This window comes from Delphinapterus leucas, chromosome 1 (genome assembly GCF_059928025.1).
Source record: "Delphinapterus leucas isolate spDelLeu-1000000601 "Yukka" chromosome 1, BTC_Dleu_Yukka2, whole genome shotgun sequence".
In the NCBI taxonomy this organism is placed as follows: Eukaryota; Metazoa; Chordata; class Mammalia; order Artiodactyla; family Monodontidae; genus Delphinapterus; species Delphinapterus leucas.
The window spans coordinates 146000665-146017117 of NC_143129.1; the positions used below are offsets into that span (position 1 = coordinate 146000665).

General features: G+C 54.7%; 1 protein-coding gene across 5 annotated transcripts in view; it reads left to right on the plus strand.

The window, feature by feature from the left end:
- Nucleotides 1-16453, plus strand: part of LRP8 (LDL receptor related protein 8) — an 83714-nt gene that overhangs the window by 48072 nt on the left and 19189 nt on the right. For 4 of the 5 annotated variants that reach the window (XM_022575717.3, XM_022575719.2, XM_022575721.3 and 1 more), the window contains 8 exons: nucleotides 906-1028; nucleotides 5072-5191; nucleotides 5262-5387; nucleotides 8418-8592; nucleotides 10594-10821; nucleotides 13810-13928; nucleotides 14182-14321; nucleotides 15743-15884. In XM_022575717.3, coding sequence (XP_022431425.2) covers nucleotides 906-1028; nucleotides 5072-5191; nucleotides 5262-5387; nucleotides 8418-8592; nucleotides 10594-10821; nucleotides 13810-13928; nucleotides 14182-14321; nucleotides 15743-15884 — 1173 coding nt within the window. Of the gene's footprint in view, nucleotides 1-905; nucleotides 1029-1841; nucleotides 1965-5071; nucleotides 5192-5261; nucleotides 5388-8417; nucleotides 8593-10593; nucleotides 10822-13809; nucleotides 13929-14181; nucleotides 14322-15742; nucleotides 15885-16453 lie in introns of all 5 variants that reach the window. The other variant, XM_022575715.2, reaches the window with a different exon arrangement.

The following is a 16453-nucleotide window of genomic DNA, read 5'->3' on the forward strand; positions in this document are numbered from 1 at the left end:
CGCGGGTGCGCGACTGTCCGCCGAGGGGCCGCGTCTCCTCGCCCTACTCTGATCCTAGTAATGTTTTAACGGTGGCAACAGGACTTGGGAAAAGTGAAGTGACTTGTGTGAGGCCACGTGGCTGCTAAGCTGCGGAGCTCAGGGTCTTCACAGGTACCTGTGACCTTCAGTAACGCTCCCCCCCACCCCCATACCTCCCATCTTTGCCCTTCCCTGTCCCAAGCAGTCGCCAGTGGTTCCAATGCCAGACACCTTGGTACACTCAGGAAGCCCCCCACCCTGCCTACCTGCTGGGCCTGCTCATCCTTCAAGGCCTTGCCCAGGTTCCTCTGATGGACCCAGCTGGGCTGCGTCTCTCCCCTGAGCTGCTGCAGGTCCCTGGCACCCTCTCTTACAGCACATCCACACTGTGAGGCCCTCGTTGCTCGCCCCTCAGCCCCACTGTGCACCCTTGAGCTCCTAGAGGATGGGGAGTCTCTTAGTAATCTCTGTGTTCCCCACCCCTGCACAGCACCGCACACATACTGGGCGCTCCGGAGGGGTTTGCTGAAGGGATGAGGTCGTTAAGTAAGGAGCACGGAGACTCCAAAGAAGACCACGTGTCTGTTTGGAGGGGTGGCCCTGGGGAGAGACGGTGGAGTGGGAAACAGGAGACCTGAGTTGTAGTCCTGACTTTGCCAGCCAGAGTGCTGTGTGACCCTGGGTGAGGCCTTCCCCCTCTCTGAGCTTCAGTCTTCCCATTTTGTGCCTTGGCCAGGTGTCCTCCGAAGACTCCCAAGCTCAGCGACCGGTTCTGTTTTTGCCAGGGGTGGATATGGAGTGGGGGCGAGGGTGGAGCTTGGGGGAGGAGAGCTGTCCCAGCACCACAACGGCCCTGACTCTCTCCCCTTCCCCTCTCCTGGCAGCGCTGGGCACCTGCCGTGGAGACGAGTTCCGGTGTGGGGATGGGACTTGTGTCCCTGCCGTCAAGCGCTGCAACCAGGAACAGGACTGTCCGGACAGGAGTGATGAAGCTGGCTGCCTGCAGGGTGCGTGTGGTCAGCGGCAAAGGGGCAGCATCCTCTGAGGCGAATGCCTGAGCTCCCCCCGCCCGGCTCCGTAGAGAGCAGCGACCCCTTGGTCCCTAAGATGCATCTTCCCTCAGAGCATTACTTGCCCCTAAACCACCCAGATCCCCTTCCTGGGGTCCTAGTGGCACTAGACCTGGATTTTTAAGGACTTTGCAAAAGCTGAAAGAGGCCTAGGGAGAGGGGACATGAAGGCACTGCAGGAAGTCCAGCCCCCACCATTTGTCCACATCTACGCCTCCAAGCAGCCTCCCTCACTCGTTTCCAGACTGAGCAGAGGCTGAGTCCCACTTCCCAGGGAGCCCACTTAATTCTCAGATGGCTCTGCGGTCATCACCCTGCAGCAGCAGCAGGGACCCGGACCCAGTGGTCATCTGGAGAAACGGATCAGTGATTGGGCAGTGACGTGGCCTCCTCTATCTAGGGCACTTGGAGCATAGGTCCCCCTCAGGAGATGGTCAGTGCATCCGCCAGGGTCTCTGTAGAGCTGCTGCTTTTCCCTCCAAGTTCCCTAATACTGACAGATCAGACGCAGAGCCCCATGCCCTGCCCTCCTAGATGATGCTTGGGTATCCCGATTATCCCTGGGGTCCTGTCCTTCTGTGAGCAGAGCTCCCTCTGGCCCTGTATTCAGCTGTCTGTCCTGGGTCACTTTCTGGAGACCAGCAGGGACTGGGGCTGGAGCTCTTCTCACCTCCCATGGGCCCAGCCCACCCCAGCCCTCCCTGCCCAAGGTCTCACCGGTGCTGTCCACTCTCTTGTCCGGCCCGACAGAGTCAACATGTGAGGGTCCCCGCAGATTTCAGTGTAAGAGTGGCGAGTGCGTGGACGGCGGGAAAGTGTGTGATGCTCAGAGGGACTGCCGGGACTGGTCAGATGAACCTCTGAAAGAGTGTGGTACAGTACCTCTCTCCGTCCCGCTGCTGGACTAACCCTCCCTGCCACGCCCCCTCCTGGCCCCCAGCCCTCGCCTGCCCCTCTGCACACATTCTGATCTGACCCTCTCTCTGGACTCGTGTGCTGTCCCATGGTCTCAGATGGGGCTCTTTGCCTTTGGGGTCTCTTGTTCTGCTACTCTGCAAATCAAAGGGCCTTTCCTTTCCAGATGCTCAGAAATTATGCTTCCTCTCACAAATGCAGCCTCTCCTCACTTCTTCCACGTTCAGACCTCTGAGTGTGTGCTCACTCTGAAGTTTCTCTCTTCCTCATTATTTTTGCCCTGCCGACCTAGCCAGGGCGCTGGCCTCCGAGGCCTTCCAGCCCCCTGCAGGAGAGCCTGCAGAGGAAGAGGTGGGGAACAGCAGGCGGGTGGGCAGACGAGGCACATCTGGAGGCCACTGGGCTCAGGCCAGGCCCGGGTGAGCATAAGGCAGAGCCAGCAGCAGAGGGTGGCACCATCCTGAGAAGCTTTCTGGGAGACCAGACTCACGGGCTAGACATGAGTTAGGAGTGGAAAGAGGCGGCTGTCCTGATGGCCAGAGCTGTAGGGGTGGGTTCCAGGCTAAAAAGAACAGGAGAGTCTGGACCGTAGGTGGGCGGGCATCCTAGAGAGCACGCAGGACACCCAGCGTGGGCTCCAGGAAGGTTCATTTCTGAGGTCAGGGGAAAGAGCCTAGGTCAGACCCTCCCTCCCCTACCCTCCTGGCAGACCCTTTTCCGCCCAGTACCTCGCCTCCTGAGCCCTCAGAGGAGCTTCATCCCCTGGAGCTCCCTGGAATAGCACGTTTCTGCCCCTCCTGAAGGTTAAGAAATTGATTTCGGAAGGAGGAGTAGCCAGGAGAAGGTCCCTCGGCCTCCACCTGAGCTTGCAGGTGACAGACTTCCCCCAGGCCCTGCCATGGAAAGTCCCAGAGGAAGGAAGTTATGGAAAAGAGGATAAGGAAGCAGGAGCGGCTGAGCCTAGCCACCGCCCCCCACCCGCAGACTACTAACCTGCTAAACTCTCTTCTCTCTTGTCTTTTGCATGACACACCAAAGAGACGTATGTACGCATGTGTTTGTGTCTCTGTGCTGGTGAGAGGCCAGTGTCTGTACCCATGGCTCCTTCTCTGAGGAAGGCAAGGGAATTGCATCATGTATCTCTGTGCGGCTCCCACGTCTGTGTGAATGTGCCTGCCTGTGCACGTAAGCTGGTGTGTGTGTGCATGCAGGTGTGGGCATGCAGGTGGGCGTGCGTGCTGGGAGAAGGGCACTGCCCCTTCCTTCAACAGGGGACCTCAAATGCGCCTCAGGCCTCTCTGGGCCACCTTCCCCTCTCCCCACCCTGCAGGCCCCCCAGCAGAATCACCTCCAGGGTAGGTAGAATTGGGAAGGCCCGGAGACTCCCCTCAGCCTCTGCCTCAGCACTGGTCTTCCAGGGAAGGGTTGACGGAGGTAGACAGCTCGGGACCCGCTACCCGTTCTCTGACCCTGACTCACCTCAGCCCTGGAGGACTCAGTTCCTTGGTCTTTCATCGAAGCCTGAGTCGCGTGGAGCTCTCCCCTTTCCCCTTGCAGAGCCATCCTACACATGCCCCTCCACCCAGTGGTCGGTAAATACAATGGTTGAGCTGCTGCCCCTGCAGAAGGCGGGGTAGGAAGTGAGTGAACTGGTGAACAAGTGAATGGACAGGAGGGAATAGTGTGGTGTGGGAGAGGTCAAGGAGGGCTTGGAGTGACAGAAAGAGTCCTGGAGGTGGTACCCTACAGAGACCACCGCAAAGCTACCACAGCTCAGCCCACCCCGAGGGGCTGGGGCTTCCCAGGGCTGGGCCTGGCTGAGTCACCCCCCGGTCCCCGAGTCATGGGGTTGCTATGGTCTTCTTCTTTCAGTTCTGCCAACATCCCAGAGAAACAGGAGGCGGCCCAGGGGTAAAGAGGAGCATTCCCTAAGCATGGCTCAGGCTGGAGGTGGGGCACCACAGCTGTGCATGGCCTGGGGTGGGCAGCTCAGACCAGCTGTGTGCATGGCCCTGGCTGGCCGGGCACAGCTCTGCCTGGCTTGGCTGGAGTGGTGGGACGTGGGCCTGATGGGCAGAGGGTGGCACGGCACCTTCCCTGGCTGGCAGAATTAACCCTCTGTGGTTCTAAAGCCCAAAGATGCTGTGAGAACTTGCTGAGCCTTGGTCCTGGCCTCCCTGACCTCCGCTAGGACCCTGCCAGGAGGTGGTAAAGGAGTGGAGGACGGGGAACCAGATGACCTCCTGGCATCCCTTCATCCCTTGCTGCATTTGGTAATATTGGGACCAGGCCTGTGACTAAGTGTAGGAATAGGGACAGGTGCTGAAATGAGAGGAGGTGAAAAAATCCACCATAGTTCACGGTGGGAGAGAACTGACTTAGCAACAGCTCCGTGGAGAAAGAGGCCTGGCAGTCTTAGATAACCACAAGCTCAGTAGCGGGCAGCCCTTGTCGTTCAGACTCCCCTAGGTGGCAGACTAGCTCTGGGCCCTGCGGGAGAAGGACACAGACAGATGGAGTGCATGCAGAGAAAGGCACTTGAATGGCGGGGGACCAGGAATCGGCGCTTTAAGGAGATTCTGGGGGAGCCATTTGGACTCTGGTCAACCCCACACAGAGCCAGCTGCCTCAGGAGGAAAGCAGGCTTCCCGAGGCTGGGGGTGTTTAAGCAAGGGCATTTCGGAAGGGATTTTTGGGGTCCCTGAGGGCTGGACATGGTACCTGCAGGCACCTTCAACTCTGAGGTCACAAGGAAGGAGGAGCCATAAGAAACGTGTTTGTGAAAGGAAAGACCTTAGGCAGCCTAGCTGCCTTCAGCCTGGTGTTGGACAGAGCCCTGGCCTGGGAGGCAAAGGACCCGAGTTCTGGTTCCACTCTGTCCTATGTGACCTGGCCCTCTCTGAGCCTCCTCTTGCCCAGTCACCTGGCTAATGAGGCTGAGGCTCAGTGAGGCTCTGGGGGAAGCTCGCTGCCCCGAGTCTCTGCTTCAGCTCTAGGCCCATCCCTGTCCTGCCCCCACCCCAATCTGAGCTCCTGGACCCTCAGGAGCCCACGTCCCTCCCCAGGGCTGAACGAGTGTCTACACAACAATGGCGGCTGTTCCCACATCTGCACCGACCTCAGGATCGGCTTTGAGTGCACGTGCCCATCGGGCTACCGGCTCCTGGACCAGAAGACCTGTGGTGGTGAGCCCCTCCCCGAGCCCCTCAAGGAGGCGGCTCCTCCGGCCAGTGCTGACCTCTGCTCCCCCCACAGACATTGACGAGTGTGAGGACCCAGATGCCTGCAGCCAGATCTGTGTCAATTACAAGGGCTACTTTAAGTGCGAGTGCCACCCTGGCTACGAGATGGACACTCTGACCAAGAACTGCAAGGCCGTCGGTACGGACACTGCGAGGTGGGGGGGGGCAGGGGAGCAGCTCTGAGGGAGTCCAGGAAGCAGTGTGCTTCCCATACGTGAGGAGCGGGTGTGCACACCTGCGTGTACACACACAGATGGCAGGTTGCACACACGGTGCTCAGAGTGTAAATATTCAGCACACACACGATGCACTGTGCATGCACACCCACGCAGACGCTGCACAGCGCCACCTGGTACAGCCCACAGAGTCTGCACTCGCGCGACACACAGTGCCAGACACAGGCTGGACCGTGCTGGCTACACACGGCTCGGGCAGCCCACACAAAGAGCAGGCCACGTGCAGACCTAACGTTGACCGTCACGTCAGCCAACGGAATTCACTTGTTTTATTCAGGTCTTTACACTGAACACCTAACATTGTTGTAGGCACTAGGGATTCAGCAGTAAGCAAAACAGACATGAATCCCTGTCTGTCCTCATGGGACTTACACTCTAGTTGGTGAGACAGACAAGAAATCAGAAAAATAAATACAGCGCATGGCAGATGGTCATGAGGGTTCAGGAGAAATATAAAGTAGAGAAGTTATAGTTTTCGATAGAGTGGTCAGGAAAGCCCTCACTGAGAAGGTGACATTTGAATAAAGGCCTGAAGGAGTGAGCCATGCATCACCTGCAGGAACCGAAGGCAGCAGCATGCCTGCTGTGTTCAGATAAGAACGAGGAAGCCAGGGCAGCCAGGGCAACCAGGGCATAGGAGGAGATGAAGTCCAAGAGGTGACTTGGGGGCAGATCACAAAGGCCTTCGAGACCATTCTAAGGGCTGACTCTCGGTTTCACCGTCATTCAGGGGGAAGGAAGCCTTTGTGGGTTCAGAGTAGAGGGACAGGGTGTGCCTTACATTTTAACTGACTTCCTCTGGAGGCCGTGTTGGGAATAGACTGTCGGGGGCAGGGGAGGAAGCAGGGGAGCTGCTGCAGAGGTCCTTGCCGTCAGCCAGGAGAGAGGCGATGGTGGCTTGGATCAGGGCCTTGCGTGGGAATAATGAGAAGTGAACAGTATGAATATATTTTGAAGGTCAGGATTTATTTTGAAGCAGCAGGATTTGCTTATGAATTAAATGTAGGATGTGAAAGAAAAAAAAGGAGTCAAAGATGACCCCAAGGTTTTTGACGAACTAACTGGAAAAATAGGATTGCTATTTATGGAGTTGGGAAAGACGGTGAGAAAAGCAGGTTTGGGAGAATATTGGATTGATCTGGACATGTTAAATTTAACAAAACCGTTTAGACATCTAAGCAAAGTATTGTGTAGGCTGTTGGATATACGAACCTGGAATTCAGATGCACGAATACTCATTCTATAGGTTATAACAACACAGCAGCTACAATAATTGACATGTAACCCGTAAACCCAAAACATATACCACCCAAACTGCACAAGGTACAGCACATACGTTAGCCCATCACATGTAACATGCAACCTGTTCTTACCCCCACATGGGACAGGTGTGACACAGAACACGGATTACATACGTGCAGTGGAGACAACATACAATGGCCCCTGTATACACAAACCCCTACGTGTGAATGCCTAAAGTGCAGTTACTCAAAAACTCAAATCGTAAACACACAGGGTTCCTGTCACAGTCACAGCTCTCAGAAAAAATCACCTCAAGGTACCCTGTAACCCAGCTCCTGCCCTCAGGAAGATGAAGTGTCTTTGCTCTCATTGTGAGGTGAGGAAAATCACAGTTTGTCAGTGGCGGAGCTGGGGTCTTGAATCCAGCTTTCCTCCTTTCTCCTTGCGCTTAGACCTCTAGTTTTCCATGGTATCTGTTTGTCCCACACCTTCCCTGTCACGCCAACCCTGCTTTGAAATAATCTCCATCACTACACACAGGTCACACACCCAGCCCCAGGCCCCACCTGGCTCTGTGCTGGTCCTACCCTGTCCCCAGGGAGCACATTAGCCTGGCACAGATGGACAGTGACAGGAACCAGGTGGCCTGCAGAAGTGTCAGCTGGAAAACAAGAGGGGGAGAAGGTACAGGGGCAGGTATTGCCATTCAGTATTGCAGGTGCCTGAGAGTGGCCCGCTCCATCTGAAAACAGGCTGGAGGAGTGGCGGCCTGTGCGAAGTGCTAGGCCCTCATAGGCCTGGGGGGCAGTGACCCTCCCCATGGAGTAGCCAGGAATGTCTAGCTCACTGAAGATCTTCCTAAAATCTAATCCTAAATCTAAAAATGGGTTTGTGTATACACGGGAGGTTGTGTGTTGTCCCTTTGCACGTATATAATCTGTGTCATATTATACACATCCCACCCCTGCCTTTGACTCAGAATAAAGTGCAAACTCTTCCCCTGGATCACAGGATCCTTTGTGATCTGGTCCCTTCCAGCATGTGCAGAGTCATCTCATGCCAGTACCCTCTGCATAAACTAAAGACTCACAACGACCTCCTCGAATCTCCTCCCTCGAGTCTCACCCCTAGCCCTGAGGTCCGTGCTCCATTCTGCAGCCTCAGTCATCTTTCTAAATCATTTAACGCTCATGTTGCCCCTTATTGAACGCTGCAGTGGGGCCCAAGCAGAGGAGGTGGCAGCTGCTGGGGAGAAATGCATTCTAGGTGGAGGGACAGCTTGAGCAAAGGCCCCGAGGCAGCAAAGCTCTGCTGTGGCAAGGTGATGACAGGTAGTCTGGTGGCCGGAATCAAGGTGTTAGGGGGGTTAGTGATGAGGCTGGACGCAGAGCTGGGGTCATGCTGCAGAAGGCCTTCCGTGCAGGCCAGAGGAAATGGGGAGTCATCAAAGATTTGGGGGGAGTTTGTGTGCGATAAAAAGAATAAAAATCCCTCTGTTACATGTGGTGCTTTTCATCTTATGCTTTTTGTAGCCATCATTTCACCTGCTTCTTTAACCTGTGAGGTAGGAGTCGTCACCACTTTTTACAGGAAATGAGGGGTCCCCCCAGCAAACCAGTGGCAGAGCCATGGTCTCCAGATCCCCCGCCTCTTGCACTGACCCTTTCCCTCTCAACCCCCCTGCATGGCAGCTGGCCGAAGCCCGTCCCTAATCTTCACCAACCGGCACGAAGTGCGGAGGATAGACCTGGTGAAGCGGGACTACTCGCGTCTCATCCCCATGCTCAAGAACGTCGTGGCGCTGGACGTCGAAGTTGCCACCAATCGCATCTACTGGTGTGACCTCTCCTACCGCAAGATCTACAGGTGAGTCGAGGCCTGGGTCCTGCAACCAGGCCTGGGGGGTGGGGCTGGGGCCAACAAAGAAGGAGAGGAAGGGTGGCCTCTGCACCCCTTCTGCCTCTATATTTCCCCAGGACAGAGATCGGGCTTAGGAAGGCACGGGGGATCACAGCGGTTGTGGAACTGCCAGGACTTCTCCACCTGCTGGGCCTTCCGGGGCTGAGGGCTTGGATGGGCGAGCAGCTTTGAGCCCCACGCATGGGGGCTTTGACTGACCTCTGGCGGCCTGAGGGGGCAGTGCGAGACACAGGAAATGTTCAGCCAGGGCGGAAAGGAAGAAGCCTCTGGGCTTTGGTAGGGATTTTCAGAGCAGCTCACATATATGTGTGTTGGATGCTGGGGACTCAAAGATGACTCAGACCTGGTCCTGCCTGGAGGATCCCACTCAGAGCATAGCGGAATCCACTGTGATGAGCAAGAGGAAAAAGTATAGAGGAGGCCTCTGACCCAATCTGGCGGTCAAGGGTGGCACTACCTGCACACCACAGTCAGTGGACTCTGGCGCTTGGGAAGGCTCCTCGCACACACAGGAGGTTCTCTCCTAGGAGCCTCTGCATGCCCAAGCCCCCTTTCTTTGTCCTGAGATCCACTTGGCAGGACTGCCGATGACCAGGCACTGGGCGGACTGTTGAACGAATGGTGGATGGAAGGATGGAAGCAGTGTGCGTGCTGCTCACCGACAACTCGATGCTTATCACACCCCAGCACACACAGACACACTCACACCCACTCGCACACCCAGAAGCAGCTTGAGCAGTGCCTGTCCGATGGTTGTGACGGAAAGAGGCAGGATTTGATGATGCCCTGGTTATGGAGCTGTGGGAGGATGAGTCAGAATGAATTCCCAGGTTCACTTTGGGAGTTTCAGTTTCTGGCTTGCGAGGTTTTGTGGACGGTGGTACCGTCCTCTGAGATGGAGGCAGGGGAGGAGTTTCGGGTGGGGGGTAGGCAGTCCGTCTGTGTGGCTGAGAGGAGGGGAATGGGGATGAACAGTTTGGGATGTGTTGAGTTCAAGGTGTCCATGGGACGTCCGACGGGGGCCAGTTGGCTTTATAGTCTGGAACTTAGACAGTTGTCAGGATCAGAGGGTCAGAGCTGTGGATGGCCGTGGGCACTGTGGAACTAATCACCCGAAGAGAGGGTAAGTGGAGAAGAAAACCTTGGGAAATAAAGCATTTGGGAGAGAGAAAGCCCTGCTAATTTTGCCTCCTGAGTGTCTGCTGTACTGTGGCCCCTTCTGTCCATTCTTACTGCCTCAGCCCTTCTGCACACCCTCTTCATCTCTCACCTGGATGCGGTCACAGCCTCCTAACTGGTCTCCCTGCCTTCATTCCGCCCTCCTCCAATTTCTCGCGTATTCTGCAGGTGCCACAGTGATGTGACATGCCTCTCTGGCCATGTCCTCAGACCTGTTCAGTTACCCCTCCACAGTGAAATCCTGAGCCTTTAGTGTGGCGTGCAGAGCCCGTCAGGATGTGGCCCCTACCTACACTTACTTCCTGTCTTACACCCCATCTACCCCACTCCACCCCCACTGGATCCGTCACTGTTCCAGAGCACACGCCTCGGCACCTGCACATGCTGTTCCCTCTGCCTTTGTTCTTTGTGTTCCTGACAGACTGGTCCTTCAGGGCTCAGCTACAAGGCCTTCTCCAGCCCTCCAGGATGATGTAGTCTCCATTACTCTGCTGCTATAGCCTCTGATACTTTCTGTAATCACAGTGTATTGGTGTAATTATCTGGTAAATTTCTGTCCCTACTAAACTGAGCTCCTCCAGGCCAGAGACCGTGGCTGACTTGAGCCTGTATCCTTACCCTGGTGGCCCAGGGAATGTGTTGAGTGCAAATGAGCCAAGTTCCTCTCCAACGCACTGCTGTGGCCCAGAGGGAAGAGAGAGGGGAAGGGCAGCTCCAGATGGGCCCGGGGGTGGCACACCTGCCCACACCAGCCCTGGTTGCTCCTAGCGCCTACATGGACAAAGCCAGCGACCCGGCAGAGCAGGAGGTCCTCATCGATGAGCAGCTGCACTCTCCGGAGGGCCTGGCAGTGGACTGGGTCCACAAGCACATCTACTGGACCGACTCGGGCACCAAGACCATCTCAGTGGCCACAGCTGATGGCGGACGCCGTTGCACCCTCTTCAGCCGTGACCTCAGTGAACCCCGGGCCATTGCCGTCGACCCCCTGCGAGGGTGAGTGTTCCCACCCCAAATTGCCCCAGGCGCTCAGTCCTCATGTGTCTGTCCCAAGAGCTGCCTTGAGGGCTTCGGAAGGCCCTGGGCCACCCAGACACAAGCCACAGGGAAGAAAGTCCGTGCGGGCCCCTCAGCCTGTGAACCCCTGACCCAGGGTCCCTTGCGCACTGGTCGCCAGGGCGCTCCCAGGACTCTGCCTACTCTCTCACCATATCATAGAAGCAGAGCACCTCAGAGCCGGGTAGGGCGCTAGAAATTGCCTGGTAGACGCTCCTGGGGCAGGAAGTCTTCCCTCAGGCTGCTGCGCGCTGCAGGTGGGCATCTGGCGACTGCTCGCACTTCCAGAGACAGGAGCTTGTCACTTCTCATACGGCCTGTTTCATTTTGGGGCAGCTCTGCCCATTAGAAAGTATTCTTTTGTTTGTCTCGTTCTCACGTTCCCATATCTGCCTCTCTTCGACTTCCTACATTGGCCTCCGGAGTTACCTCTAGCATGTCTACTCCCTGCCCTGCAGGACAGCCAGCAAGATTTGAGGACTGAGATTACTGGGTCAGCTCTGCTCCAGCCTGCCCGCCTCCATCCCCATCCCTGTGGCCCACAGCCTCTGGGCCCCTCACCACCCAGGCTGCCCTGCTCTGCCCATGCCTCCATATCAGGGGTAGGGTTCTGAACAGAGCGCGGCTCCCTCCTCCCTCAGTGGGGATGTCCTGAGACGACATGGTTTTTAAGCAGTGGCATCATATCATGTTTGCCAGGATCACCAGCTTCTTCCTGCTGCTGTTTCCTTAATTGTTAAGCAGGGATAAGAAAACCGTCTTCTTCCAGTGAGGGCAGCTGGGGGTGAGGCTGGCCACCTGAGAGGGTGTGCGTGGCCTTTGTGCGTGGCCTTGGGAAGCGACCGACAGCTGCCGCTTTAATAGGCAGCACAGGTGCATCCAGGCACTCTGCAGACAACTGTCCTCTCATTTAACCCCCACCTCAACCCTGTTCTCTGTCTGCTGTCACACAGACCTGGGGCTGCACCTGCCATGTCCCCCAAACCATATAGTTACACCCAGCCCATTCCTGGTCCATTGTGGCTCGGTCAGGGTCCCACCAGAAAACCCACTGCACACTCATTTTAAGATAATTTAAGGCCGGTTAATAAAGGGACTATTGACAAAGGAGCGGGTAAGGTCTCACGCACTATCCTGGACTAGTAACAGCTAACAGGCCTGAGGGGCAGGAGCAGGGAGGGTTACCCGAGTTGGGAAGGAAAGAGCGGGGTAGAGAGGGTCACCTTTAGGGCATTAGCCAGCTGGAGGCACTTTGTAGGGGGGAGTTAGGGGAATAGACATCCTGACCTCAGTCTCTCCCCTTCCCCCTCCGATATTTTGCTGAATACAACTGGAAGCCAGACGGCTAGGGAGCCCAGCCCATTGATGTGGTTCCCACATGCGCCAGCCTTTTGGTATACAGAGCAGAATGGCGATGGGATTCAAAGTGGCAAATGGAAGGGATCCAGAACAACCACGCAGCCCCCTAGCCTGGAGCCAGCCTTGGCTTGACACCAGGTTTCAGCAGAGGCATTTTGGGGAGGGTTAAGCACACGGGCTTTAGAGTCCAACTTAATTTGAACTTAAATTTGAAGCCTGGCCTTACTACTTATTCACAACGTGATCTTAGGGAAGTCAGCCTTTCTGAGCCACAGTTTACTCATCTGTAAAATGGGACTAATAATTATACCCTCCTGGGGTAATTGTGAGGCTACTTTGTTCAACAAATAGTAAATAAGGCCTGTAGGCCACACACGAGCTACCTGCCAGGTACAAAATGAGGAGTAAGGCAGATAAGGAGCCTGCCCTCAGCGGAGCACATAGACTAGTGGGGAAAACAGACAGTAAACAGATACGCCACATACCGAATGCACACGTAAATAACCGATGGTGTGAGCACTCTGGAGGGAAAAAACAGGGTGTTTTAAGAGTCAGTAACAGGGAGAACCTATTTACATTGAGGGTCGGAGGAAGGTTCTCTACTGAAAAGACGTTCTAAATGGCAAACAAGTGGGGGCAAAGGCTCTGTGAAGGCCTTGGTGCCCCGAAGGATCTAAGAGAAGCCCTGGCGGCGGGTGTGGAGTTTGTAAGGGAAGTGGGCAGTGGTGGCAGGAGAGACAGCCAGAGAGGTAGGCAGGGACCTAGTCATGCAGAGCCCTGTCGGATGTGGTAAGGATTTGGGATCTGATTTTAAGGTCAATAGGAGAAACCATCATAAAGTTTAAAAACTGGAGAGTAATAGATCTTAAAAGTTATCACAAGAAAAACAAATTGTAGCTCTGTGTGGTGCTGGATGTTGACTAACTTCTTGTGGTGCTCATTTTGCAATATCAAATCATTATGTTGTACACCTGAAACTAGTGTCATATGTCAATTATATCTCAATTTCAAAAACCAGGATAATGACAGCTTATTTCCATTTTAGAAGCTCATTTTGTCTGCTCTGTAGGGATTGGATTAGAGGGGCAGTGATTACTGCATTTGTAAGCACATGAGATGAGGCCACTCACCTAGTAAATACTCAATAAATGTTCAACAAAAAAGAGAGAGAAGCCCTGGACAGAGTTCTAGCTGTGTGACCCTGGCTAGGTCATCAGCTTTCTCCTCTGTCAACCAGGAAAGTAAGAGGGTTGAAAGGGCCCTTCCCTTCCTGCTCTGGCACGCTAGGGCTGTAGCTGGAGCTGCTGAAGTGGGACAGATGGGCTGAAAGGCTGTTCAGCCGAGGTCAGGTGGACTCTGGGAATACAGGCTTCTCCAGGGACTCAGATAAGGCGAAGACCGACACGCCTGCCAATGCTAAGGTTTGATGGCTCCCATGAACTTCAGAGGTCTTTCCAGTCCTCACTAAGCGTAATCTTCAATATTCAGAGGGTCACTGAGCGCTTGTGACCCACACCATCCCAATCATGTCCCCTGACAAGAAGCCCATTGGGTTCTTCTCTCTTCTAGGTTCGTGTATTGGTCTGACTGGGGGTACGAGGCTAAGATCGAGAAGTCTGGGCTCAACGGTGTGCACCGGCAGACACTGGTGTCAGACGGTATTGAGTGGCCCAACGGAATCACCCTGGGTAAGCCCTGCCTTCCCCCACTGGGGGGCCTGTTCTAGCGCCTGGAGCTGACCACTGCCTGGGGCTCCATGGGTCTTGTTGCTGTGTCCCCTTATAGTGCCACTGCCTGTGTTTCCTGATGGTTGCCCTGGGCTGGCCTCCTTCTGAGGCCCGGCCTGGAGATGTGGGCAGGGAAGGGCCACAGAGGAGCAGAATTCCAGGCTGTGGTCCCAGGCTCACAACCCGATCCCCTTGTCCCTTTTTCCTGCTCAAGATTTGCTGAACCAGCGCTTGTACTGGGTGGACTCCAAGCTGCACCAGCTGTCCAGCATTGACTTCAGCGGAGGCAACAGGAAGATGCTGATTTCCTCCCCTGACTACCTGAGCCACCCTTTCGGGATAGCTGTGTTTGAGGTGAGCTCCGTGAGGGGAGGCATGGCCCCATCAGGAAGCTGAAGCCTAGGAAAGGCTGTTCAAATAGGATGACTCCCTGAGACTCATCCAAGTGGAAACAAAGGGACAGGGAAGCTGACTGGCTTGTTTGTACATAATATGTGAGCTGTCTGCAGACAGAGGCTATGCAGCCCCTTGTCCACCTGGCAGCCTTTCCTGTGCTTCCTCCCCAAGACCTCTCCCTCAGAGCACTTCCCACAGGTAAGTTGCTAGACCAGGTACCCTCAGCACCCAGCACTGTACCCACGTATACAGAAGGTACCCAATAAAGAAAGGGAAAAAGAATACACATTTCCTTAGTATCATTTACTATTGGAAATGGCCTGAGAGATGCTATTCAATTCAGCACACTCTCACTGACCTTTGCTGGACCCTGGGGTCATAGAAGTGAATCAGACATCATCCCCGTCCTCAAGAAGCTCAAAGGAGGGTGAAGAGTCAAGACCCTCCTGTGTTCTGACCCTAACAACCTTTCTCCTTGGGCAATGAGGAAGCCAGAAGCGACCAAGTTCTCGCACACCCATACCTCTTCCCAAAAACTAACTCTGCCACCAAGGGGAGGGAAAGCAAGGGGACAGTGGCCTGTGGTGGGCATTGGCAATATTTGCTTGGAGTAACATCACCCAGCACAGCTCTGAAATTGTGGGCAAAGCTCCAGCTCCCGAGTCCAGCCTCTGCTTCGAAAGACAGGTGTGTTCAGACACATGTGTTTGTGCTTGTCCGTATATGTGGCATGTATGTGTACGTGCCTGTGTATACGTAAATGCGTCTGTTTAAAAATGTGCATTCCTGTATGTGCTAGTGCTTGTGAGTGTAAATATGCATACCAGTACTTAGACAAGTTCATTTTAGGCACAAGTGTGCCTTTGGGTGTGTAAATGAGCATGTGGGTATGTGTCTAGATCTGTACATGAGGCTGCACGGTTGTACCTATAAACGTGGATTTGCCTGCAGATACACATTTAGGCTTGTGTGGACCAACCATCGGATGTGTGTGCGTGTACACCCAGAGGCTGTACTCCTACCCCATAGGGATAGTGCTCGCTAGATCATACATCCTCTCCAATCTTGGTCCCAGGCCCTAGTAATGGTAACAGCTACAGAGACCCAACCTTGGTTTCTGCTGAACTCCAGGAAGCAGGCCTAGCTCAGCGTTGATGAGCAGCCTTCAGGCCAAAGCACTGAATAACCCTCTGAGACAGAAGGGAACCAGAGCCTATGCCACAGATCAGAGCTGAGAGTCCCGCTATGAACCTGTGGACAAGAGAGTTCAGGGGAGATGCCAGAGCAGTTCCTGTGACTATGGTTTGAGGCCGAGCCCTCGGGCTGAGGTCATGGGTTTAAGCTCTAGGCTTCCCATCCTCTGTATTTGTACCCCACAGGACAAGGTGTTCTGGACAGACCTGGAGAATGAGGCCATTTTCAGCGCAAATCGGCTCAATGGCCTGGAAATCTCCGTCCTAGCTGAGAACCTCAATAACCCACATGACATTGCCATCTTCCATGAGCTGAAGCAGCCTAGAGGTGAGCCTTGCCCAGTCCCAGGTCCCCCGCCCACGTCCTCTCCCTCTAGTCGGCAGGCTGTGCTCACACGCATGTCACGTCTCGGCGTCCCCAGAAGTAGTGGCAACAGTCCCTGTCATTGGCGGACTGCCTTGCTGTCACATACTTACTTCATTTTGCCTCAAGCTCTTGGTGAACTAAGGCTGGGTAGAAATAAATAAACATACAAACGTCCCGTTTTTGCCATTCTTACAAAGTATGGATATCACTGTTCTCATTTAACAGCTGAGGAAACTGTAGCTCATGGGGGTAAAATAACCTTAGCAGGTGGTAGAGCTAAAGCCTAAACTTAGGCCTGTCTGATTCCAGAGCTCCTTCTGCCATAAAGGAGCACATTGCTTCTCATTTGCTATTTGTTCGTCCTTTGCAGTGGTATAAAGTAATGCATCCTAGGGCCGTCAGTAAGTCAGCTTGCTGGTTGGCAACAGACGCCAGGAATCCTGCAATTAGGTTGTCCCTTCCTCTGTCACTAGGATATACTCATTCTAACTGTAATGGGAAGGGTGAAGGTGGGAAAGCAAAAAGGGGTA